Source organism: Hipposideros armiger, unplaced genomic scaffold (genome assembly GCF_001890085.2).
Source record: "Hipposideros armiger isolate ML-2016 unplaced genomic scaffold, ASM189008v1 scaffold_253, whole genome shotgun sequence".
NCBI lineage: Eukaryota > Metazoa > Chordata > Mammalia > Chiroptera > Hipposideridae > Hipposideros > Hipposideros armiger.
The window spans coordinates 776,812-801,786 of record NW_017731603.1 but is presented as its reverse complement, the minus strand read 5'-3'; the positions used below and the strand labels follow the sequence as shown (position 1 = coordinate 801,786).

At 43.5% G+C, this 24,975-nt stretch overlaps 1 protein-coding gene across 3 annotated transcripts; it reads right to left on the bottom strand.

The window, feature by feature from the left end:
• Positions 1 to 2,978: 2,978 nt before the first annotated feature.
• Positions 2,979 to 24,794, bottom strand: CPSF7 (cleavage and polyadenylation specific factor 7). 3 transcript variants are annotated; one of them, XM_019656005.1, is made up of 10 exons: positions 24,706 to 24,794; positions 24,265 to 24,373; positions 18,032 to 18,250; positions 17,089 to 17,192; positions 16,531 to 16,703; positions 13,141 to 13,555; positions 12,540 to 12,658; positions 10,145 to 10,313; positions 9,327 to 9,494; positions 2,979 to 4,977 (listed from the first exon to the last, which is right to left on the bottom strand). In XM_019656005.1, the coding sequence occupies exons 2-9, from the start codon at positions 24,316 to 24,318 to the stop codon at positions 9,332 to 9,334; spliced, it is 1,416 nt and encodes a 471-aa protein (XP_019511550.1). In that variant the 5' UTR covers positions 24,319 to 24,373; positions 24,706 to 24,794; the 3' UTR covers positions 2,979 to 4,977; positions 9,327 to 9,331. The 3 variants fall into 3 exon arrangements, with proteins under 3 accessions (XP_019511550.1, XP_019511552.1, XP_019511553.1); XM_019656007.1 differs by having other exon boundaries at positions 16,558 to 16,703; XM_019656008.1 differs by lacking the exon at positions 10,145 to 10,313.
• Between the last annotated feature and the right edge of the window lie 181 nt (positions 24,795 to 24,975).

Below are 24,975 nucleotides of genomic sequence, written 5' to 3'. Positions count from 1 at the left end.
CGCTCACTGCGGCTGCTGGCTGCTCACGCTGGCTGCTGGCTACACACGGTAGCCCATGGCAACCCACTGCCACAGGGGACTGCAGCCTACACCGTCGCCGGCAACTCACGGCAGCCCAGCTCCAGGTTGAGCTGTTGTTCAGCATCTTAGCTGCAGAGGGCAGTGTCACTGGCCCTCGTAAGTGGGATCCGAACCGGGGCTCTCTGGCGTCCCAAGCCAGCTCTTAACCAACGCACCACTTGGCCGGTCCTGTCCCTGATATTTCAAACCTCTAACACCCTGATTTTTCTGTTGCTTCTTTCTCTAACCCCGCTTTAAAGAAATCACACATTCAACTGGAGAGGAACCCATTCTCCGTGGCCTCCCTTTTTCATTTAGATATTTAGTGGTTAAGGTCACCCTCCAGCAACACAGATAAATGAATGGAAGGCTCAGTTGGAAATTGAGAGGTGGCTTATAATTCAAAGGGACCTTAGAGAGCAACTTAATCTCATTCTCTCCACTTTGCAGGCTTAGAAATGAGATAGTAAAATAGCCAAGTATCATACAACCAGTTACTAACAGTTGAAACTAGAAACCTTGTCTTATGAGTCTCAGTCTGGTTTAAGTCAATTTCATTCCTTAACAGGTACCACTTGAGGGTGAGAATGAATGGTTAAAAATGGGGATAAGGGGCCAGCCGAGTGGCGCGTTGGTTGGGAGCTGGCTTGGGATGCCAGAGGGCCCTGGTTCGGATCCCACATATGAGGGCCGGTGACACTGCCCTCTACAGCTAAGATGCTGAGCAACAGCTTGACCTGGAGCTGAGCTGCTGTGGGTTGCCGGTGACGGGGTGGGCTGCAGCCCCTGTGGCAGTGGGTTGCCATGGGCTACCGTATGTAGCCAGCAGGCAGTGTGAGCAGCCAGCAGCCAGCGTGAGCAGCCATCCAGAAGTCGGCGACTGATCTGCCTCGCCTGGGAGGAGCGCGATGGTACCAGCTTGGGGCAGTGGGGCGGCATCCTCCACAACTACACTGAAGAACAAAACAAGAGCAACTTGTCTGTTCCCCTTCCCCGATTCCCCAGCGCTGTTCCCCTCCCCCAATTCCCCAATAAAATCTTTAAAAAAAAAAATGGGGATAAGATTAGAACAACAAGTGCTCTCACTTCATGGTTATCTCAAAGGGCATTGTATCCTGTGGATGGCTCCATAAACGTTCCTTCTTACTGATGCTTACTGGAGTCACGTTTGCAGATATAGTCAGTCACACCAGAGTAGAACATCATACAACAGAAACTGAGGCAGCAGAGGACAGGACTCAGCACAGCCTTCCGGGCTAATGTGGTCAGAGGTTGTACTCACTGCATGCCATGGGAAGGCATTTTATAGCCCAGACCTGCAGGCACGAGCATTCTGGGGCAGTGGACAGGACTGAGCAAAAGAGCAGGCTCTAGTCACACGAGCTGGCAGAGGCCTGCTCAGATACAATCACTGCTAGAACTGCCAAGTGACAGCATGGCCATCTCTAGGGGCTGAGGCTGAGGTGTGGCCCTATTCGGGAAGCACTTAAGACACAGATTCAGGTTTCTGGCTTTACCATGGCAACAACTTGTAGACTAATGTTCATCCATTGCCTGGCAGAGTATATTTAATCCACACGATCCTGAGGGAAAAGGAAATCAACTCAGATGTTAATCAACTCATGTGTCCAAAACAATCAGCTTAAGTAGTTAAGAGTTGGGATTTGAACCCAGAGGTATCCCAAAGGTCAGTCCCTTTCTACACCACTATACCTCCTAGAGCAGCGGTTCTCAACCTTCCTGATGCCGCGACCCCTTAATGCAGTTCATGTTGTGGTGATCCCCAACCATAAAATTACTTTCGTTGCTACTCTATAACTGTAATTTTGCTACTGTTATGAATCGTAATGTAAATATCTTTTTATTTTCCGATGGTCTTAGGCGACCCCTGTGAAAGGGTCGTTCGACCCCCAGGTTGAGAACCGCTGTCCTAGAGGAAACTAAAGGCTGTATTTACTTCTCCCTTTATACATCATTTGGGGCATAAAAAGATTTCTAGACTTTACAGAGATTGATGCAGTACGGAACAGGCACTTTAGCAAGCATGGCAGATAAATGAGATGCAGGTGACCATGGACATGGACCTTAATTCAAGAACACTGGCCGAAATTGTGAGGCACTCCCCACTAGTTTTTTTCCCTTCAAGTTTGACATCAACCTACTAAAGGTTACGTTTTTACACTAATTTTGCTTTTACCGGTCCCAATACACCTTAGATATCATCTGGTCTCTGGTTCATCTTCTTATCAGGTAACTTTTTGTTCACCTTTTTAAAAAAGCCAGCTTTCTGGAGTCCTAAGATCACTTCTGTTTTCTAATCTGTACTTCCTCATAATCTAGATAGTTCATTTTCCAAAACATGTTCATGTTTATCTCTGGTTCTTAACACATCCCTGTGTGGAAGGCAGGCAGTACAGCTACCATTTTCATCTTACAGATGAGAGAGACTGAGGTTCCGTTGCTTGTCATTGGCTAGACTGGTAGACGGAAGTAGGCAGTAGCAGTATCGTCTACCTCCTAGCATTCTTCCCTTCCTGAACTTCTGGCATTGGAACTGAACTGTACAAGGTAGGACATTTATTCTGAGAATAAATCTTAAGACTCTTGAAGAGGAAAGGCTGACTTGGAATTTTTCTTTAACCAGGCTGTTTAGCTAAAGAGAAAAGCTCAACTTCAAGTGGCATTTCCAAAGGTTTGCACTAGAGGTCTCCTAGGTGTTCCACAGGTAACATGTCCTTCGTGCAATTCCAGCTAAGAACTCAGGGTTTCACTACCGTCCCGCAGCCTGTGCATCATCAGCCCATGCCCATGCCCGAAACCTCAACAAATCTATTCAATGCAGAATCCATAAAACAGCTCACACCCCATTTATTATTTAAAAATATTTTGTTACAAAAGGAAAAAAATACAATGCAGTATAAAAGATTGACAGCGTCATCAAGTTTATTACACAATTTTCAACCTATCAGAAAGACAAACAAATCACCGACAACAGGGGGACGGGGCCTTGGCCTTTTTGAGGGGTGGGTTTTTTTCCTTTTGCTATCAGGAAATAAAACTAAAAATGTGTCGTTGAGTAAAAACAAAACAAAAATGGGGAGAAAAAAATTCTCCAGGTAAACGGCTTTTCTGGTATTCTATATTTTTTTCTCCTTAAACTGTCACCTTACTTGGTTTTCTCTATATTTTAAAAAGACACCCGGAGCTGCTCTCGAGGGTAAGCACATCACTTAACACTTGGCCAGCTGGGCAGGGTGCCATGTTTGAAGTGGAGGTGGGGATGGGGTTGGGGACAGGGGAAGAGTTACAAACCCATAGCCTCTGTCCCAAGGGAATGTGCCTCTCTGACCCTGGGGGGACTCCCTCAGTGACTTATTGAGGGCAATGTCAGAAACGTGCAGGAAACAGAGGAAGGGTTCAGTCCAACTCAGTCTCTTCCCTCTGAGCCAGAAGGGTCTCCAAAGACCCTACATCTCACATGACAAGTCTCACCTCACGTCACGTCTCTCCTCACGTTAGCTGTCACATACCCTGTAGATGAATGCACAAGCAGCATCCACCGCCCCATGGGTACTGCAGGACCTGTTGCTGCTGCTTCCTTCAGCAACAACATCACAATGTGGGTTATGGAAAAGCAATTCCATATGCCCGTGTGGAAAATGGCCCCCAGAATGGTGGTCCTTGGAACTCTGAGTTGAGCTCATTCAAGTCAGACTCCACTTCATCCCTACTCCTTATCAGAGGCAGGAAGTACCTCCAGGCAGAGCAAGGAAGCTATTAAGTCAATAGTCAAAAGGTGGAAAGACCAAATTTGTGACTTTTACGTCTACTAGTGCCAGGTTATCCCACAGTAAGTAAAAGTATGTACCTGGGGGATGCAAGCCCATGCTTACATCAAACCTGAAAAAAGAAAAGCCTATGGAAGTAGGTCGTATCCTGCCCAACTTGCCTCCTTCCCCACTCCTGGTACTTCACAAGGGTTCTTCAGTGCTGAGGTCCTATATCCCCACCCTCCCAATGGCAGTACCTTCCTCTAAAACAAGGAAGCAGCCTTTTTGGGGGAAGGGCTCCACTTGTGAAATGGCAAAGCCCCAGGGAAAGGGAACACCTAGTAGAGCTGGTTATTGCAAGAGGCAACCAAGCACAAAGCAGCAGAGGGTGGTAACTGGCTCTGCCGGGCTCCCCAGCAGAAAGCAACCTCATGGGCCTTCTCTGCTTAGGAGGGGCAAGCCCACTGAGGCAAGTGGGCGGCAGGGAGCTGGAAGGGTTCAGCCCTCTGGGAGGTCAGGGAAACAAACCGTCAATATGTAAGAGGGAAAAGCAAGAATAAGAGAAGCTTTTCATCAGGTAATTTCTCATGGTCCCCCCTCAAGGTCTGGGAAGGTAAAGGAGTTAAACAAAGAAGTGGTATGTTAGCAAGGGGTTTGGACCCTCTTGGCCCCATCAAACCTAGTGCTGAGGGCAGGACCCTGGGCATATTTTGGCACACCCAGTCACTCTCCTAGATAGATCCCACAGAGGATCCATTTTCTTTGGGAAGGAAGTCTTCCCATCAACCTCACCACTGAACTGCTCCTGGAGAATCAGAAACTCATATACGTTTCCTTGGACAAAGCACCCTTCTCTATGGAAACCAGGGGCCTGGACATGTTTTCTTCCTGTCTGCCACCCCCCCCACCCCCCCCACCCCCGACCATACAGTCTTTAGGTTCCTTCCTCTGGCAAACAGGAGGTGTGGGATTGGGAGGGCTGCCAAGAAGTCTTCAATCCTATAGGGCAGAGGGTATTCCCTGGGTGTCTGAAGGGGGTTAAGGGTTTAGAGGAAAGGGAAGGGGTGGAGCGGCCTCCGTCCTTTAGTCCTGATCAAGGTGAGGAGATGCAAGTCCATTAAAAAAACATTTGCTTCCAATCAGACTCCTGTAATGAGAACATCAGAAGAGAAGAAGAGAACACAAATTAGAGGTTACTTTCTGTTAACAGGGGCTTAAATGAATTACACTGGCATTTTCTCAAGTTATAACCTATGAAGTAGGGGATGTAAACATAGAAAGAATACAAGTCTGGGAATATAAAAGAAAGAAAGCAGGATTGTCTGGCACTGTGAGTGAGGGGAATGGTTGGAGTGGAAAGCTACAGTGAGTAGAGAGAAAAAAAGGAGTGACATCTTACTTTAAGATTAGGGAGGAAAAAACACAGACAATGAAATGGAGTCTCAAAGCAGTTTGATTGAAAAAGGGACTTTGGCTGGAAAAGTATGGAAACTACAACATTTCAGGAAAAGTGGCTATAAGGGAACATGGTGAGTTTAAATACTATTTCAGAAAATCTATTCTGAGCAAGTCATAGCTTACCTTAAGGGGAGGGGAAAAAAATCTGGAATTGGGAGGTACAATGGTGAGAAAACACATGCGTACATAACCAAATCCATTAACCCCCAAATATCCAAGAGGCCCTGGCAAGAAGCATGTACTTACACAGGAAACTCTAAACCTTTCTCTTCTTTTAAAGAAGCTTTGGTTAAACCAGATTCCAAACAGCATTCTTATGAGTATGTGTGTGCGCACACACACAGAGCCAGAGGTGTTCTAAGTTATACCAGAACTCGAGATCTTAGGTCTTTTCCCAGATGGCAGCTGTGGGTAAGGGACCAAGTTTACTAACACCAAGCTGGAGCGATCTGGCCAGGCCAGGACAGAAAGAGGAGCGTGGAAGAAGAAGGAAATGACCAGCAGTCACCATCCAAGAACCCTAAAAGCACAGTTAAGAACTTCTGCTGAACAGAAGGCACTGTTAAGCCACTTGTCACATCTCTACACTTGTCACATCTCTACCTAACTTAAGGTCCCTAGTCCACTCAGTCTTTGTTCTATTGTTGCAACATCAACATGTGGGAGGTGATTTGGTTAATCTGACCATATACAATAGAATTAATAGCTAACCGGGAAAATGGGGATTAAATTCAGGTTTAGGATTTCTACTAATGCCTGAACTGGCAATGCAGCCTGCACACAAATGCTCGCCCTTTATTTATACTCTTCTGTAACCTGGAGGAGCTAGCCAAGAAAAAAAGAAACCCACAAGCTGCATGATCCTTCCGCACTCTGAAATGGCACGATTTTAGCTTGGGATCCTCCGCATCGGTTATGACCTCTGCCTTCTGGCTTCCCTAAACACCTATGCAGGCAGGTATTTGTCTCACTTTCTATAAGGAAAACTGAAGCCCTCAGTGCCTTCTCAATTTCATACCAGTTAGGTTTCTGAATCTTTACACTGGATCAAAATTGAGCAGAAAGCTCAGTCTTCATTGGACCAGGATGTTAGGAATAAGGTGAGAATGACTATATTTCAAGTATTCAGGGGTATACAAAATGAAACAATAGCCAAGAACTACAAAAAGTAAAAACCACCAATTATTTAAGAATACCCTCAAATTCCAAAGCATACGCACATATACCCTAAAAGAGTGGCACTTTGGGAATGGGTCCTACAAAAACAAGACATAGAGGATAACTAGTGAATCAAGAGAAATAAACTACAGCACCCAATTCTTAAAGGTTCTGGCTACATTTTGGTGGTAACGTTTGAATGCAGACAGAAGCCAAAGACTCCTAAAGTGGACCAGACTTCAGGCCCCAGAGGCGGCGCCTAACCTGAGGGAAGGATGGACAAAAAAGATTACTGATCTATATTGCTGGCTCTAGACAGAACATGCTCTTTGCTCTGAGGGAACACTCATTCATACAATATGAATATTATTTTCTACCTGAAAGGTATTGTACATAGAGCTTATAATGTTCTTAAGATAAGTGAGGCCCATGCACCAGCTCCCTAACATGAAATCTCCTGTCACAACTTGGTAACTGCAGATGGAATTAAGAGTCCTTAGGATGAGAATGCGAGAAATGGACATTTTTAGGGTGTCTGATTAGTTCTCTTGAATTAAATTACTATTTGAATGGAATAACCGACATAGGAAAAATTAGGGAATTGGAAAGCCTGCCTTAAAGTTCATTTCCTCACTTTGTCATAGGCCCGTACCAGCCAAATGACTGTTTTCTAGGAAGTACTAGGTTATAGGATTTTTCAGTTATCCAAATTGAATCATCCTTATAATGGAAGAAACAGTCCCATTTTACAGGTAGAAGAAATGACACAAAATGACAGCTAAAGTCTCAGGTTCAGATGTTCATTCCCCAAAGTACCAATGATCAGAGGAGCGAGCCCACAATTTTTCTGCCAAAAGGCTGTTAAAAGCAAAGCCACCAGGAATGCTGATATACAGTTTCCTGTTCTAACTACTAAAGTGAATGCAGCCCCAGAAGACTATAATTTGTGCTCTGCGTGGACCAAGTAACATCTCCCTGGTCACTCTTATCCTAGTCAGCTCCCAGCGACACACTGTGGGCTGCAGGACTGGGCAAGAGTGGTGACACTAGACCCATAAGCAACACTAGCAACTGTGCCAGCTCCAACGAGAAAAGGGAAATGCTGCTACTGCTGCAGAAGTAATGAGACCAGATCGAAGACCCTCAAACGCCCACCCTCCAGCCCACTCCTGAGACTGAATTAGGCCAAAACTGTTTGTGGGCTCCACCTCCCCTGGAGGCTGTTTTTCTGATATGTAAGCACCTCCCAAAACTCAACCTGTGGCAAAATCCAGAAAGAAGTATCTAGAATCCACAGTCTAACTGGTGATTTTATGTGGAGTATCCTAGATTTCAATGATGTCAAGCACACTAAGATTCTGTGGAATAAATAAGTAGTTTAAGAACAGAGAAGGGAGGCAGGTAAAAATGTTACTTTTCATTTTCTCACTTTTCTGCCACCTATAGATGACAAAATTCCCAGCTATAGTTCTGCTTAAGTTAATGCCAAACAACACAGTAGAGAGCAAAACTCCTTTCTTATCTGTTTGTAGGCTGTCATTAAGCAAAATACTGCAGTTTTCCAACTGTTCACAGTCCAGTTATTGCTCGTGGACTTCAGGCACTCACAGGTAGCAGGGAGGGTTTCCATTGCCTTCTTCATCCAGTCATTCATCTACCCGCCCCAAAGATACTAAACAGACCCATTCCTACTCCTCACCTTCCTTCTCAGTTACCATTCACTTCAGACCAACAAATCAGCATATAACCAAGGACATCTTCATAATGCACGTGATGTGAAACCACAAAATTGAGATGAGACCCCAAAGTCACCTGGATCACGAAGCAGCCTTCAGGAACCATAAACCAGACCATCCTAGCCAGAGTCTACACTACGTTTAAAGATCACAGAAAGCCAACAACCGTTCTTGCTTTCTTACACACTAGAAACAATCTGCTGGAAGCTTTCTTTTAGTTGGGATTGCCAAGCTGGTGGGGTGTAACCTGGAGCCTGTCTGGGAATGAAAACAACAGAGCTGGAGCTCCTGGACCCAGCCAAGCCTAATTCAACTTTTCAATTACCTGAGTTAATATAATATGGTCCCCGCCCCACAACTCGCCTGCTTTTGTTTTGCTTTAGGAAAGAAAAAATATTTGCTGTCAATAGCTTTTTTTCCAAAACAAATATATTCTTCCATTGAAGTTTCCTACACGTACTCTCTCATGCTATCAAAGATAATTTCTTTTTTCAGATCAGCTTTCTCCTCTCACTAAAGTATCCTGATTTTCAAAATCTTTTTAATAGGTATTAAGTCTTAAAAGTATTAACAGTGCACCTTGAAAATGAACAAGTAAGCAATGGTCTTACATTTCTGTCTTGGTCAATTTTTTCACTTTTTAATGTGAAAGTTTGGTGGGTTTAAAATATAACGTTAATGACATCGCTATCACTTACTGAGAACTTACTATGTGACAGGTACTAGGAGTACTAAACACCTATGGATTATCTCACCGAATACTCAGCCATCTAATGAGACAGCTGCTTTTATTATCCATTTGCAAAGTAAGGAACTAAGGAATAGAAGTAATACGGCCAGAGGGGCTGGATTCACACTGGCACTGCCCACAGACACGGTGCTTGCCCTCAGTCATCGTGCCCTGCTGTCTCAGATACCAGGGCAAGGCAGCCAAGAAACAAACAAAAATAGCTTAATCTTAGGTCCATCTCAGGGTAAGACTCTTGACAAACAAGCAGGAAATCTGCCCTACTGAATTTTCAGTTGCTAAAAGCAAAAGCCCTCCCATCCCCTTTATTTGCTTTAAGAAGAGGGAAATCTTCACTATCAGTCATTTTTCTTTCATAAAAGATCAGCCGCCGCCAGGAACGGGGCTTCATCCCACCTTTCTCAGTGGTGCCGGTCCCGTTCTCTATCCCGGTGTCTCTCGTGCTCTCGGTTCCTTTCTTGGAAATAATCATCATGCCGATCTTCATTGTGAAGCAGGTCCCGGTGCCTCCTGCTGCTCTCCCGGGACCGGCTAGGTGACCTCTCTCGGGACCGATGTCTTTTCCTATTAGAAAGATCCTTCAGCCTCACTCACAGGGCCTATCATATTCTCTCCTAAAGTGTTGTGTTTTGGTGTCTTCTAGTTATTTGTCTAAACCAGCTTTCCACTATATCATGGACCCACTGTCTGAGTATGTGAGCTCTTTAAAGACTAGTCTTTTTTGGGAAAATAATAAGTTAAATTTGTTGAGGTCTTACTAATGTATCAGGCACAGTGCTAAGAGCTTTACATGCATTATCTCACCTAATCTTTAAAACAGGTCTGTAAGATTAGTACTACTATTGTCCCTTTTTAAAAAATGCGATCAATGAGGCTTGGAAAGTTGAGTATTTCCATACTCAAGGTCATACAAGTAATTAGGAGCAGAACTGGGATTCAAATCCAACCGTGTATGGCTCCAAAGCCCATGTTCTTAGCTATACCAGTTTGTCTCTTTGCTAAATAAGCCCATTGCCTCACCCAACAGAGATTCCAGACATTACAACATTGATCAATGTAAATGTTTGGTTACTTTCTTCCCCTTGAAGACATGAGGGCTAGGTCTGCTCTTTCAGCCAGGTCCCTGCCAGATACTCTGGGCACCTTTCCTCCCCCTGCCAATCCCGGGAAGAGTGCTGCTCAGGGGTGGTAGGCCGCTGAAGCAATCAACTCACCTGGACGAGCTCCCGCTGGCACCCATACTGTAGGACTTGGCTTCAATGCCATGAAGACAGTCCTTAAGAGAGGAGATGAGGACACGGCAACGCTCATCATTGGCGACCCGGGACTGTTTGATAACAGCAATGGCTGTGAGCAGCGTCTCAATCGCGTCACTGTAATCCCCTGACAGGGGATGGGTGGGAAAGGCCAAGGATGAGCAGAGGCAGTAAACTAGCCGGACCAAAAGGAGAACTCAGAAGGACACACACCAAGAGTAACTAGCTGTCCCACAGAACCACGGCAAAATGGATGAGGCAGAAGTGGCAGGTATGAAACGGGGTGGCACCTATAGTCACATGGTCTGGAATCAGATGTTCTCAGATATTGCTAGTGGATGTATAAACTGGGGCATCATTTCATTGTCTGAGGGCTATTTGACAACATCCATTAAAATAAACAATGTGTAAACTTTTTGACCCAGGAATTCTAAAAATTTTATACTTCTGTTCACAACTATGTATGTCTAACGGTGTTTGTTTCAGCGTTTTGTTGTATTAAAGAATTAGAAACAGCTTAAAGTTCCTGCAATAGGGTCTGGCTATAGAAATGACAGGACATTAGTTTTACAGAATACTATCTGGTTGTTAAAAAGCATGAGGTAAATCTGTATGTAAGCAAAGTAATCCATGTAAAGCGCTTAGCACAGTGCCAGGCACACAGTAAGGGTTCAATGTTAGGTATTATTATACACTGATATAATAGATGTCTAGAATATATTAGTGTTTAAATTTTTTGAAATACAACACAGTACTTCATTTTTGTAAAAACAATAAAAAAGTTATGTATGTTATATACATAGAAAATCTGGATAGACACTAGATTGTAAAAGGTGGACTTGTAGGTGGTCTTGTGTAGGGGACTTTCATTTATTCACACTGCATATTTCTGTCTGAACTATTTTAAATCTACTATCAGATGTGTGTATACCTGTAATGTATATCTAAGCTGTTTATATAGCACATATATACATACACATACGGGTATTTCAGTTGTTTATTTCAATTGTGCTGCCATCAAGAACTAACTCGCCCTTCATCCCCTAAGCTGAGCAACGCCTGGCCCAGGGCTAGCGGCCATAGACTGGGGACTTGCACGACGCTATTCCAAGCTAAAGCAGGAGCAGTAAGGACAGAATAATGCGAGGAAAGCATGACACCAGACCAGGTCTAGTGAGGAAGCCTGGCAGCTGCCTCTGTGCAAGGCAGTAAGAATAAAAGAGAAACTGTGGAGGAGCTATGATCCTGCGGGTCCAGGAACACCAGGACATCAGCTCTCCCAGGGCAGGGAAGTTTTGCCTACTGTATAGGCAATTCAATAAATATTTGTGGTTTGAGTGACTGAAACGAGAACAACAAAAATGAAGGGAGATACGAGATTCAGCTTCTGATTATCTTGGTGTGAAGGAATTGGTGAAGAACAGTGATTATTTTCACTATAGTCCTCTGTATATTTGACTTGTCACAATGAACATAGATTGCCTTTTAATTTGAAAAAGATTTATTCAGATACCAGTGAAGGTTTTCTAGAGGGGGAAAAAAAAAGAGAATGTGTACACTTCCTATCTTTAACCTACTCTGTGGATTCCAATTTTGCAGTCAAAGATGGGAAATTACGGAAAAAAGATTATACTATTTAGGGTTAACTTATTTCTTAGGAGATCTGACAGTCTACACTTACATTTATGTGAGAAACTCATAAAAAGTGATTAATGTCGTAATGTGAAATTTGGCCCAGAACCCTGAAATGTCCTTTATTTTCTTCTCTTAGGAACCAAAGTTTCTGTGCTCAGGTCTCTCAAGAGTCATGGCTTCTGGCTATGCCCACTTAATATTGACAGCAGGGCAAAAGTTAGCTATTAAAGCACATTATGTCTTAAGATGATGCCAACGAACTTGCCTCTTTCTAGGATAGGCTACACGAGGCTACCAGCTCTTTCTAGACCCCCAAATGTAACTAGATTCCATATCAAACCATCATCTAGTTGAGTCATCAGTCCTAAAAACCCAGAGTCTACACTTGGCACTGGATCCACTGAGGTCAAGACCTCCATGAGGCAGGAATTTCATTCTACAACAAATACTACAATGAGATGGCACTAGTTCTTTATATTCTAGGCATTAAGTTGGTTTTCATGGGGCAGGTCTAGACACAGGCTAAATAACACCACTAGAGCATCCCAAAAGCCAAGAATTTAGGTTACGTATTGTTTTTAAAAATATGCCACTCTTGAGAATCTAACAGTGCTCCAATTTTATCTTGTTGAATTTTCATGCCAATGGAAATGGCAAAACATGGAAAAATGGAAAAACTAAAGGCAAAGAGAAGGCAGGAAAGGTAAGGGTGAGTTACCTGCACTGGCTCCAGATACCGCTTTGGAAATGGCACTACTGGAAATTGCTCTGTTTCGCTTCATGATCTCTTCAAATTCTGGTTCACTCACTGTAGATGGCGGAGGGCCCGAATCTCGGCTACAGAGAAATAATACCATTCCTGATTGTCCACACCCATTATCTTTACCATACTCTATAATACCATGTTATTTAATTATGCTCTCCTGTATAATGTCTAAATGGTTCTCAGCCTGTTCACATGTTTTGTGTTTATGTTCTCTTCAAGAACAGACTTTGTCATGTTTGTAATTTTGGCATGACCCAACAGTGCTAGTCATTTACAGCCTCCCTAACTGCCACTTATGGCACTCAATTTAATCAAGCTCCTTAAAAAGGGATATATGAAGAACATGGTTTGGTTCAAGGTGCAAACAAAACACCAAATAAAAACATCATCTAATAGATAAGTATTTCCCAGGACTCAACACTATGGCAATAGTTTCCCCAGGGGGAAATGTAAGAATTCAGTGCTCACTTACTTCCTCAGGAGAACGAAGTGTTTTACACTGTCTACCCTACTATACCTGGCTCAGATCTGAAAGGAACAAGATAGTTCTTACCTCCCATGGTGGTTATAGGGTGCTGAGGCCTTCATATATGTATCTGGTGGAGGCCCCACTGTAGCATTTGGTGGAGGGAAGAAGGCTGGATTGAGGTGAAGGGCAGGTGGGATGGCCCCAGGGGGAGGTACAGCCAGATGAGGAGGTAATCGAGGAGGAGGGGGCATGAGATGCTGGTAGTGAATGCCAGGAGGAGGAGGAGGAACCCCAAAGCTTGAGGAGAGAGGTGGTGGGGGTGGCATTGGGGGTGGGGGCAGGCCCATCAAGGGAAGGGCTGAAGGAGGGCGATTGAAGTAGGGCAGCACACTGGGGGGCTTATCCACACGGGCAGATGAGGATACAAGGTTCTCAGAGGGCGTGGCCCGTCCATCAGCAGAATCACTAGAATCTCGGGAGTGGGCCCGTGGAGGTATTCCTACAAAGCAAAGCGGAAGTACTGTTACTGCCCAGGCTTTAGACGTACCCACAAGAGCAGCTCATCCTTCAGCAAGGGTCATTTGACACCACACTGAGGAAGGTGACAGGCGGCTGAAAAAGAAGGTAAAATCATCTATCTTTTCTTTGGCCTCAGAGAAAAAGGTCAGAGGCAAGTTAGTTAAGACATAAACCCAGAAAGCAGTGTCACCCTAAATTCAGTATGTTAAAGAATGCTCTTTATCCAGAACTCCGGATTTTTTTTTTTTATCCTTAGAGATATATATATATATATTTATCCTTAGCTTTTTTATATTTTTAAGTGCAGAAGAATCCTAATAACACAAGAGAAAATGACATTGTTGAATTATGTTCATTACTGTTCAGCTGGATTCAAGCTGATCTGAAATCCCATGTCCCCTGATAGAGGTTCAGGGTCTCTCTGCTTAGACTGGTACTAGTCGACCGTCTCTATCCGGCTGTACACTTGGAATTTTCTCCTTGCCAAGGCACTCTGGCTACAGAATTTAGGGGTGAGAGGAAAGGGCAGGGGATGGATGAAACTTCCTCCTCCCACATACCAAAACTGGTAACTGGGATGGAGAAGACATACACGACAATGAGAAGACTGGAGGTTGAGAGGTAAAGAGAAAATGGGAGATAAGCCAAGAAAAGATCTGCCTACAGAAATGAGCAGATGGCACACAGCTGACAGCAGGGACTCCTAGCAAAAGCTTGGTACAAAACATGCCGCAAACCTGGGAACTCCCACTACATTTCAATGGCCCAAATGCTCAACCCCACAGGGCAGAATACCAGGAACATCATCATCGCACGCTGGTATGGCGTTCTGCACAACAGGGTCTCAAAACATGTTTGTATACAGCTGGAAACACGGCTCTGACACTGTCAAGTCACTTGGTTAAATTTGTTCCCTCTCTCCAATTTAACAGTCTACTCTAAACCTGGTTAATGTGGAATCCAACAGAAGAACATGATCACACGACCTTGGGAGTCTTGGAGGTAGAAAGATGCTGTTAGTAGACAAGCATAGAAAGAAGAGTGCTCCTTAAACTAAAACTTGTTAGTAAACCCCAACCCCTGACTGAAGTATAAGGTGGAATTAATCACCCTAGCAACCAGTTTCTCTATACCAGTGTGTATCACAGCACTTTCTTGCTTTTCATGTCTCAAACACATGGCAACTTGCTTTCCCCAAGATCTCTCAAACTGAAGGAAAAACAATTAACAAGTGTGATCTCTGAAAGTTAGCCACCTTTCCGGCTACTGTTTCCACTTCTACAAGGGTTCTGTTTTGTACCTATGTCTATACATCCCAAGAGTAGCAACCATTTTTAGCAAAGAGAAGTCCACGAGCTGTACTTTGTGAATTAACAGAGGCCAAGTCCATCAACATGACATAGCAGAAAAACACCACTCAGTCACCATCATCATTTCAGCAAAGAAAGGTAACACCAAGAAATGGAGGTAGGAGTGTCTCCCTGATGCAGCTGTAAAATTATGCACCTTAGGCAAGTACAAAGAGAGCTGAATTGCAGACAGACTCTGAAACAGAAGGGGCTTGGAAATTAGTTCTCAAGGAACCAAAGTGTGTACGTTGTAACCCAGAGCAATGGGAGCTCACACCACATCCATCTAGGCTCTCAATCTAGTTAAAAGAACAGCTATTCCTATGCAAGAAACAAGTGGCTATATTTCCTCCTTCAATCAATCAATACCCAATCAATACAAGGCACTATTTTGAATGCAGGACTTTTGCCACCCCTCCCCTGAGGTCCCCCTACTGCAGTAAAAGAAAAGGAAAAGCAGTTGGCTGTTTCAGGCAGGGCCTTGAAGGGTGGCTGCACCTTGTGAGGTCAGGACAATCCAAGGTATGGTCCTCAGCTTTTACAGGTTCAGAAATTCAATTTTAACAGTTTAGCCAAGGTGATTGAACCTTAGGAGATTGATTCACGCTAACCAAACTCACAAGAGACTGATTCATAAACCAGAATGCCAACTTATTAATTTACAATGAGAAATTAACTGCCAAGCAGACGGGAATACTTGTGTCAGCTGGTCAGCGCATTCTCTTCCCAGTAGGAGAGCCTAGTTGGGAAACCACATCAATATCAGAAGGTGGCTTGGTGAGTAGAGTCAGAATGAAGGGAGTAGGTGAACTTAAAGGATACTATCATGAAGCTGAGTAGTACGATGCAACTTGTTTACTAATGGGAAATACCTGCCAAGTAGACTAAAATATCCAGTAGTTGAAAGGGTACCCTGGCCAATGCTGGAGAAACACTTAAATTCTTACTCTGCAGCAATCTTTTTGGTCAACTCCTCACAGAGCACCCTTCCAATCTATGTTTATGACAAGATTACAGCCATATTTACATACCTTACTTACATTTTAAGGTGGCTGCTTCTTGATAATTTTAGAAAAGCATGTCTTACAATTAAGCCCATTCACTATACACTGATTTTTTAGATAGAAACACAATTTAGAGTTGACAGAAACTTTAAACAGCATGTATCTTGTTCATTTCTATTTTTTCTTTTGTCTGTTTTGAGCTGAGCCATTCAGCCACCTGTTGGCAGCTCAGCTGCAAACTTGGGCCAGGAATCGAACCGGCGACCCTGTTGCTCAGAGCTCACACTTTTGAGCAAGCTCTTAACCAACTGAGCCACTCAGCCTGCCCAGCATGTATCTTGTTCAGATGGGGAAATAAGCCCTAAGGAGTAAAGTGACTTGCCCAAGGTCACATGACTTAGTGGCAGAACCAAACTATAAACTGAACCTACCTGACTCCCAGGAGTGCTCTTTCTTGTACACAAACATCATTTTTTGCCCGACCAACTGATCATGCCGCCACCAACACCCTCCTCCAAAGTCCTCCACATTGTAGGTTGTGCCCACACCACAGAAAACAAACCCACAACCTTCCCCCCTTCATACAGATGGTCTCCACGTACCCCCTCTTGGGACTCGGACGCACTCACGTTTCCGAGCCTGTGCCTCAAACTGTGACAGGTTCTGCCTGGTGGCTGGCCTCACGTCCACTTTTTCTCCATTAAGAACTTTTCCTGGCAGGAGTTCCAACAACTTCTGGACAGAGTTTTCAGAGGCTACCACCACCTCAGCATACCTTGAAGAAGAAAAATTAAAAACAAGTGAGATCTAGACAACTGCGAGAGGAACAAAGATATTCTCTTCCACTGGTAGTGAAAACTGGTAAAGCAAAGGATATCTTGCTATTATTAAACACACACACACACACACACACACACACACAACTACCAAGAAAAAAGTGTCAGCCTATAATCTTCCTATTAATTTGGAATTAGAAATCAGCTTTCTTTGCCCTCAGGGGATCTTGTTCTACTACATTGCAGCTAGGTCCCCATTCTAAGGCAGTCTGCCAAAACCAAAGCAGTAAACTGGGCCAGGGGCGGGAGGGATTAAAATCTAGGGCCAAAATATAGCGCAGATCTGTTACAAACTAAAAGGGGCTTCTCAAATCCAGACCTCACCCTTTGGACTGGCCATTTGCTCGATTCTCTGCAAATTTCAATTCCACCACATCATAGACTCCTATAGAGCGAATAACCTGGATCAGCTGCTGGTCTGTGGTCCACTGGGGCCGGCAAGATGGAAAAGGAAGAAATGTCAAGAGCAACCCCCACCCCGCTCCCAACCCAGAATGTCCCAAACCCTTCCCCCAAACCTAGGATTCTAATCATAGCCATAACCTCCCACAGGAAACCCAAAAGCCCATCAATATTTCAATTAGTGCAGGCTTTTCTTATTGTCCTCACCCATACAAAATTCCAAAACCACCCATCCCCTCCCCAAACCCCATCTTTAGAGATTGAGAAAATTAAAATCTATTTTAACTTTGACTGCCATTTGGGCTGGCATCAGTTCAAACACTAATTACTAGCAGCTTTTAATTACAGATCTGATAGGCTACAGTTGCCCATGTCAGAAACTTTCCCCTCAGTATATACATTTCCTAATTTGGAAACCCCACCACCACCACCACCACCCCAAATACATGTCACAGAATAATTTGCAGAACAATCACCACCTACCCCATGTGTACTAGAGCTATCAAGGTCTTTGATCCCTGTCACCCATCATTATCACAGGACCATCTAATGACCACCAAGAGTTCAAGGTGTTCACTCTGAAATCTCATCCCACAGATGACCCTGCTAGACATAAAGCCCCAGGGTCAGGGGTGGTAATAAGATGGCAGAAAAAGCAACTACCCACTTAATCATTGCTTTCTTCGGCATCAGATCGTCCTCAGGATAGTTCTCTTTCAGAGATCAATCCAACCTGATCCCAGGAAAAAGAAATCCAACCCCATCAGAGCACAAAACAGTGCAACAGTGTTTTTTGAAAATGCCATCACCTCCCAGTGCTCTCCCTCCAGCCCTCCCATAGACCTTTGTGGCTATCCATGCTCACCCAGGAGAAGCTGCCCACATAAACAGCAGCTCGCCTATTACGCAGGCCACTGTAGGTGTACAGAATTGCAGGGGTCTTGTTATTGGGCTTGGGAGATGGCTCCTGGCGAACAGGAGGAGGTGGCTCAGTGCTGCTGCTTCTGTCATCTGAGGGCTGTGAGGTGGCTGTCAACACGTCATCATATAGGTCAATCTGATCTGTATTGTTGAACTCTGGGTCCTAAGAAATGAGGGGTTGGCAAAGGTGGGTTTGCAAACCTTTTGTTCATTCTATTTCACTCTAGTTCACTTAGAATCCAGTGAAACACTTTATAAAACAACGTATAAAACTTCTTTGTCCTACTCTAGGAAATTATGTGAGAAAACGTCCTCATTTATTAATAAAACTATTTCACTTAATTATGCTTATGTAGGTTTTTCTCCCAAAATGCTGTTAGTTGTCTGCCAATGTTTCTAGTTGTAGCCACCTGTGAGAATTAAAAGGTACATGATGATTGAACAATGCAAACTAAGAATGCATCGAGATGCATTTGCTACTGATACCAATGAGGTTAGCTTCAAAAGACTGTATCTAAGATCCACTAATGAAAATTTAACTTCAACATCTTATACTATTTCCAAAATCAAGAATTACACAAAATTTACTATTCTATTTAACAAGAAACAGGGTATATTTATTTAGAAATACAAAGCAGGGGGAAAAGCAAGTTAAAATGGGAATCAAAATGCAAAAAGAGTGGGAGTTACTGGTTTAAATTATATGAATCACACAAATGATTTAGGGAAGCTCTGTAACTCATGGTACACAGTCCCATCTTTCTAAGAACCATCAAAGAAACATAAAGAAAAAAAGGGAAGGGAATAACTCTGGGGGATTTTCCCTTAATAAGTTCTATTTCTCAAGTGACATGCAGATCCAATACATTACCATGACACCCATGTAAGAGACATCTTTGAGCACTACCAGAGACATTCAATGATATACAAAAACAATGAGAAGTTCTCTAAAATATAAGGGTCAGAAAACAGGAGAATCACCCATTTCATAAGCTGTGTCACAGTAAGCATTTATAATATACACGTGTATAATGGAAGATATGTGAAACATACTTTTTGCCCATGTGATATATTACTGTTATGGACTGAAATGTTTGTGTGTCCCCCAACCCCCACCATATGCATATGTTGAAACCCTGCCCCCCAATGTGTGTGCTCTGCTCTGCTCTCCATCACGTAGGGACACAAGAAGTTAGTGGTCTACAACCCGGTAGAGAACCTTCATCAGAACCCAAACCTGATTTTGGCCTTCCAGTCTCCACAACTATGAGAAATAAATTTGTTCTTCATAATCCACCCAGTTTTTGGTATTTTGTTATAGCAGCCCAAGCTGAGTAACTCTATATACCAAAAATCCTAACACCAGAAGAACCAATATCAAGGGATCTCAATGTTTCAGATTTTACAATGTCGTTATCTCGGACAAGTATTTTTTTGTTCAGGTAACATTCTAACATTCAAACTGTGCTAAAGATGATGCCGCCAAAATGACAGAGGCAGGGAGAAGTTCAAAGTGTTTTAGCTGAATGGACTACAGCTCATTCATGTCATTGCTGAGGTGAACTGCAAAGGTGAATAAAGGTAGAACCTACGTCAGGTAATTTGTCTAGTTCCCTGAAGGGAGAGAGGGGTATTTTCTCTAATGCAAGTCAGGACAGGAAGCTCCTATGACTTTCTCCCTTCAATACCATCACAAGAACTGCTGACTCTGAAGTGAGACTAGAGGAGAGATATACTACAAAATTCATTCTTAGACGTACATACCATTACAAACTTTTGGAAACAATCTTTTACTTTCTCAGCTCATCTAAAGTACAGTGGAAGAACATTCACACTATGATAACACTAATGGATTGTTTGAAGGGGAAAGGATTCTACTTCCTGAGGCATATAAATATTTCAAATATCACAAATACTCTTAAGAAACCCCAAAGGAGAGGAGTTTAAACCTTGTAAAAATAACAGACACAGAATTGCAAAAGAGTATAAACGTTTTAGAGACAACGTAAAAACAAGAAACGGAATCAGTGAGGCAAATAAGCACAGGAACACTGTTCTAGGTAGGCAAATCTATAAATAAGGATATTCAACAAAAATGGGTGTGTGTGTGTGTGTGTGTGTGTGTGTGAAGAATAGGGAGAGAAGCGAACACTGCAGAGTGCAGGGTAGCTAATAAATTGAATAAGGTGAAGACAGCTAGGGTTAATAACTTGACATTTTGTGTGTAAAATTTCACAGCCCCAACGTTTCAAACAACCCCAACTCTAGATAAATCACTTATTTATTCGTGTATTAGCTGATTTGCCTTCGTGGTTCAAGATAAAGAAACGGCTTAGAAACCACTTGATACTCTCCAGTGCTTTAATCCTGCTTCACACCAGGCTTTTTTTGTTTGTTTATGTGTTTTTTAAATCAAGAATTTTGAAGTGGAACTTAAAAGGAATAAGGAAATATACCACCTTGGAGAGTCAGTGGAAGCAAATTGGGATTCCTTCCATGCAGTATATCTGTGATTCAGAGATGTGTGTCTAAAAGTTGTACAAAAGTTACTACTAATAATTGGGTAGTAAACTAACATGCAAATTTGGACAGCTCGCAAACAAATATATCAGCAGGAAATCCCCCACACTGTAAGTCTAAACAATATGCTCTTTCAGGGTACCTAAGAGAATGACAGACTCAATCCTGGAAGACCCTGTTGTATAGATTACCTTACCACTTTAAAAAAACACAAAAGGATCCAATGAGTTCAAAATTGTCACAAGATTCAAATGGTGTCTCTGGGCCACAGAGCCTCAGTTCTAAGTCATTGGTGGGAACTACTCTGATGCACAGGGAAGGCCTGCTGAGGACTCTACTGAAGAAACAACGTATTGTATTTGGATTAAAATCTGCTAATACCACCAATTCATTTTATTTCTTCAACTAATAAAAGAGAAAAACAGATAGGACCTGAGGTTTTTCTGATTAACCAAATAAGCTGGTGATTTATGCAGTGATGAATTAGGTTAAAGCAAAACCTAATTCTATAAATTAAGTGAATAATACAATGTTTTACGTGTACTGTAGGTTACACTCCAGGGAGATTAAAAAGGAAATATGTATTTAATACTGTATGAATATCTCAGGAAGAATTTTTTGTTTAATAGTATAGGGAGAACTGTTATTGTCTCATGAAGCTTCTTGGTTAACAAAAAAAAACTGCAGAATTTTAAATTTAATAAGAACTTCCTCACCTGTATGCTTAATGTTCCTACATTCCAGCCCTTTCCCTCATATCTGAGGGGAACAATAAAGCCTAGGATTTCTTTTTCTCAAAGCAACCCACTTGATACCAGTGTCTTTTAATTATAACCAAAGCTAACCATTTTTGGCTTTATAACTAACATTTCCACAGTTGTCACCTCACACCCGTCTTCCCTGTCACTGTTCACTGCCCTCAACCACCAGGAAAACCATCTCTTTTGAGCACAGGGATTCCCGTTTTTTGTTTTTCTTCCCTTTTACCTCACTAGTCTCAACATGGTGCCTAACAAACAGAAGTAGCTCAATAAATATTGGTTGATGGAAGAGAAATGACTCTGGGTGGTGAACACACAATGTGATATATAGATGATGTATTACAGAATCGTAAACCTTAAAATCTATGTAACTTTGCTAACAATTATCACCCCAATAAACTTTAATTTAAAAAAGAAAAAATTGTTGATGGAAGTTAAGGACGAGAACTGGACATACTGTGCAAAGCACCTATCTATCTTCACACAAGGAACAGAGACAAAACATTCAGGAGAGAGGCAGCTCTCAGTTACTTTTCCAGAGTTTTCCCCAGCCCAACAGAGCAGCTGAGAGTCTCAAGACTCCCTATGTCACAGAAGTAAAGTAGTTGTGCAAAAGAGGCTTTTGCAGCACATGCTGTAAGAGATCAGGGAGTCAGCACCATAGGGTTCCATCTAGGAACTGTGTTGATTTCCCCTGGGGAGCAAAGTACATGTGACAGTTTTTGTGCATGGGGAAGCCTGGGGTGAATCAATAACATTCTTAAAACATTCTGAAACACTATCTGCACGTTGCCTTCAGTCTAAGTCTGCTTCTAACAATCCTAGCCAGACAGAGTTTTTATTTCTTTAGCAGCCTCCAAATTACATTAAAACCAGGTTTGCCAAAAATTAACTTACTTATGGGAGAAAAAAGCACCCACTTCGATCTTCCACAAGACATGACATTCAAAATCTACACTTCTTCAACCTGCCAAGTATCAACTATTGTTTGGTATAAATGTCTACTATTTCTCTCACACCATCGTTGGCCTACCTTTAAAAAGTCCTTTTTACCAAAAGTGACCAGAGAACACAAACTATTGAGGCCAATGATTTCTACTGACAAAAGCAGTGACCACTGGACAAGACCTGTGTCTTGTCGATGACCTACAACTTACAGTGCTTAAGAAATTATGAAACCTCATTTTCTCAGGCCAAATGTAGCTAGACCTGTGGTCAAGGACCCTGTTCTGCCCGTTTCCCAGAGGGAGTCGGCAGCACTGTTATCAACCCACGGAAGAGAGCCAGCTCCGCTCTAACTCCTCCATAAAGGGAGCCTTTCTCTTTCCTCGCTATCTTGTATTTAAAAAACAAACCATAGCTTGTTAAAAGTAGTAAAAGTTTGATTCAAAGTAACATGGAAAACTCAGGAAAGCAATGGTTTGTAACTAAATTAATATACTAAACCTTTCTTTTTATCCATAAGTGATTATTTGACTTGCTTGAAATTAAAAAACTTCATCTTTTTAAACCAATCAGCAGCCACATGTAGGTGGCTCCAGTTTACCTAAAGAGACACAGGAAAATGACTATTAAAAAGTATAACTGGTGAAGCTGTAGAACGGGTATAAGGTCATGACACTATTCTCGCTATTTCTGTGTGTTAAAAACTCCATGTTAAAAAGGCATAATGTATTAAAAATCTTTTTTAATGTAAACTTACGCCAAGTGAAAAAAAATTGCATGTATTTCAACCTCTTCTGTTGCCTCAGATCAAAGTCAAGGTCCAAACAGCACTTTTCTTCACTATTCTTTTTATCCTCTTTCCAGGTCCTTATGGGTACCCATTAAAAGATGCCAATGGGAAAAACCACGTTACTTAAGTAAAATGGTGTTGAAAACAATCCAGGCAAGATATTAGTGTTTTAAATAGGGGTGACCGGTTAGGTCAGTTGGTTAGTGTGGTACTGATAACACCAAGGTTGCCGGTTCGATCCCCGCATGGGCCACTGTGAGCTGCACCCTCCCTAACAGTCAACTATGCCATTGTAGCATGAAAGGAATGTGCAACCAATGACCATGGCTGTTCCCCCAACAAAAAATTTAATAAAAGAAAAAGTTCAATAAATAAAAAAAATTTTTCAATAGAGACTTTTGGAACATTCTTGAGTTTTGACCTCAAGAGCTCAGAATCGAATTGTATATAAGATTAGTGTTTCAAGGGAAATCACTGTATAATGTTCCTTGACATAACACAAAAGGACCAACAAATCCAACTTAGGGTATGTGAGTGGCTCTGTACCTGCTTTGTGGGTCTATAACTGGTTTGTCCAAAACCTTTACCTCTCCCCGCAACGCCCAATTAGATTCATCAATAAAATGTATTATACCAAAAGGCCTATGGACTTAAAACAATCGTAATGGAGCTAAAATTCAATGTTAAAGTATCTTTTACAATGTGACTTTGCACTACTTTATGGGAGAGGGGACTGACTACATTTTTCCAGCTGCAGTTTGAGAGAATTGCAAAGCAACAGGTATCGACATTGTCCTCATGAATATTACAGCCAACATAGTTCTGATTTTTAAGTGTGGTTAGTTTTTGAATAGACAAACATCCAACTCTGGCTTCCTGGGGCAGCGAGCTCCACAGGTTGTTTCACCACTCTATTAAACCTGATTTTTATTGGCTCTTAAATCAAAGCCTTTACAATTGAGCCTGGAGGCTTACAGTAACATAAAGCGGAATGGTGAGAAGTCTTGAAAATCTGCTAGAGGAACAATTTTAGACCCAATGAGGCGTGTGCAGGCCTAGCAAATCCTCAAGGACTAGCACAGCTTGGAACCACCGCAAGTACGCTGGAAGTGATTCCTCGGCTGATCCAGGAAAATCCCAATGCTCCCGATGACCCCTCACCTGATTGAACTCCTCGTCGGCGTATATATCAATCAAGTCCACTCCTTCTGACATGGCTCCGGAAAGCAGATCGCGGGCCCGGAGAACGGACAAAGTAAGAAAGATGCCACTGCGGAGAGAGACAGGAGTTAGATGGCATGAGGGTCTCGGGTTGGAAGAAGGGCAATGGTTGTCAACCTCCCGTCTCCAGAGACGCAGCCTCGCCGGCAGCCCAAGCTCGGCCCCACCCGCTCCGCCCCGCCCCCGGCCTCGCGCCGCCCCTCGCTCTCCCAGGCAGCCGGGGCTCGCGGGGCTCGCTGCCCATCACCCTCGGGCCCGACCCGAGCTGTGCCGCTGCTGCCCGTGGCGCGACGGGAAAGCCCAGGCCTCTGTTCGTAGGAGCCCTCGCACAGCGCTGTGAAGAACGCCCGAGGCGAAGCCCGCAGCCCCAGCCCAACGCACCTGTCTAGGCCCCGGGGCGGCCCCGGCTAGAATCCCCGCGGGTCCCAGAGCCACAGCCGCTCCTGCTCCACATCCAAACCCAGTCCTCGCCCCCAACTAGGCCCGCCCCGCTCCCTCCCCACAGACCCGGCCCAGCGCCCTCGGCCCCCTCCCACAAAGGCCCGCGCCAACCTCCGCTGCCCCAAGCTCAACCGACCCCCTCCCCGCCGCAGCGCCGGCCCCGAGCCCTCTTCCGGCCCAGCCGGCCCCCGGCCGCGCGCCCCCGTTACC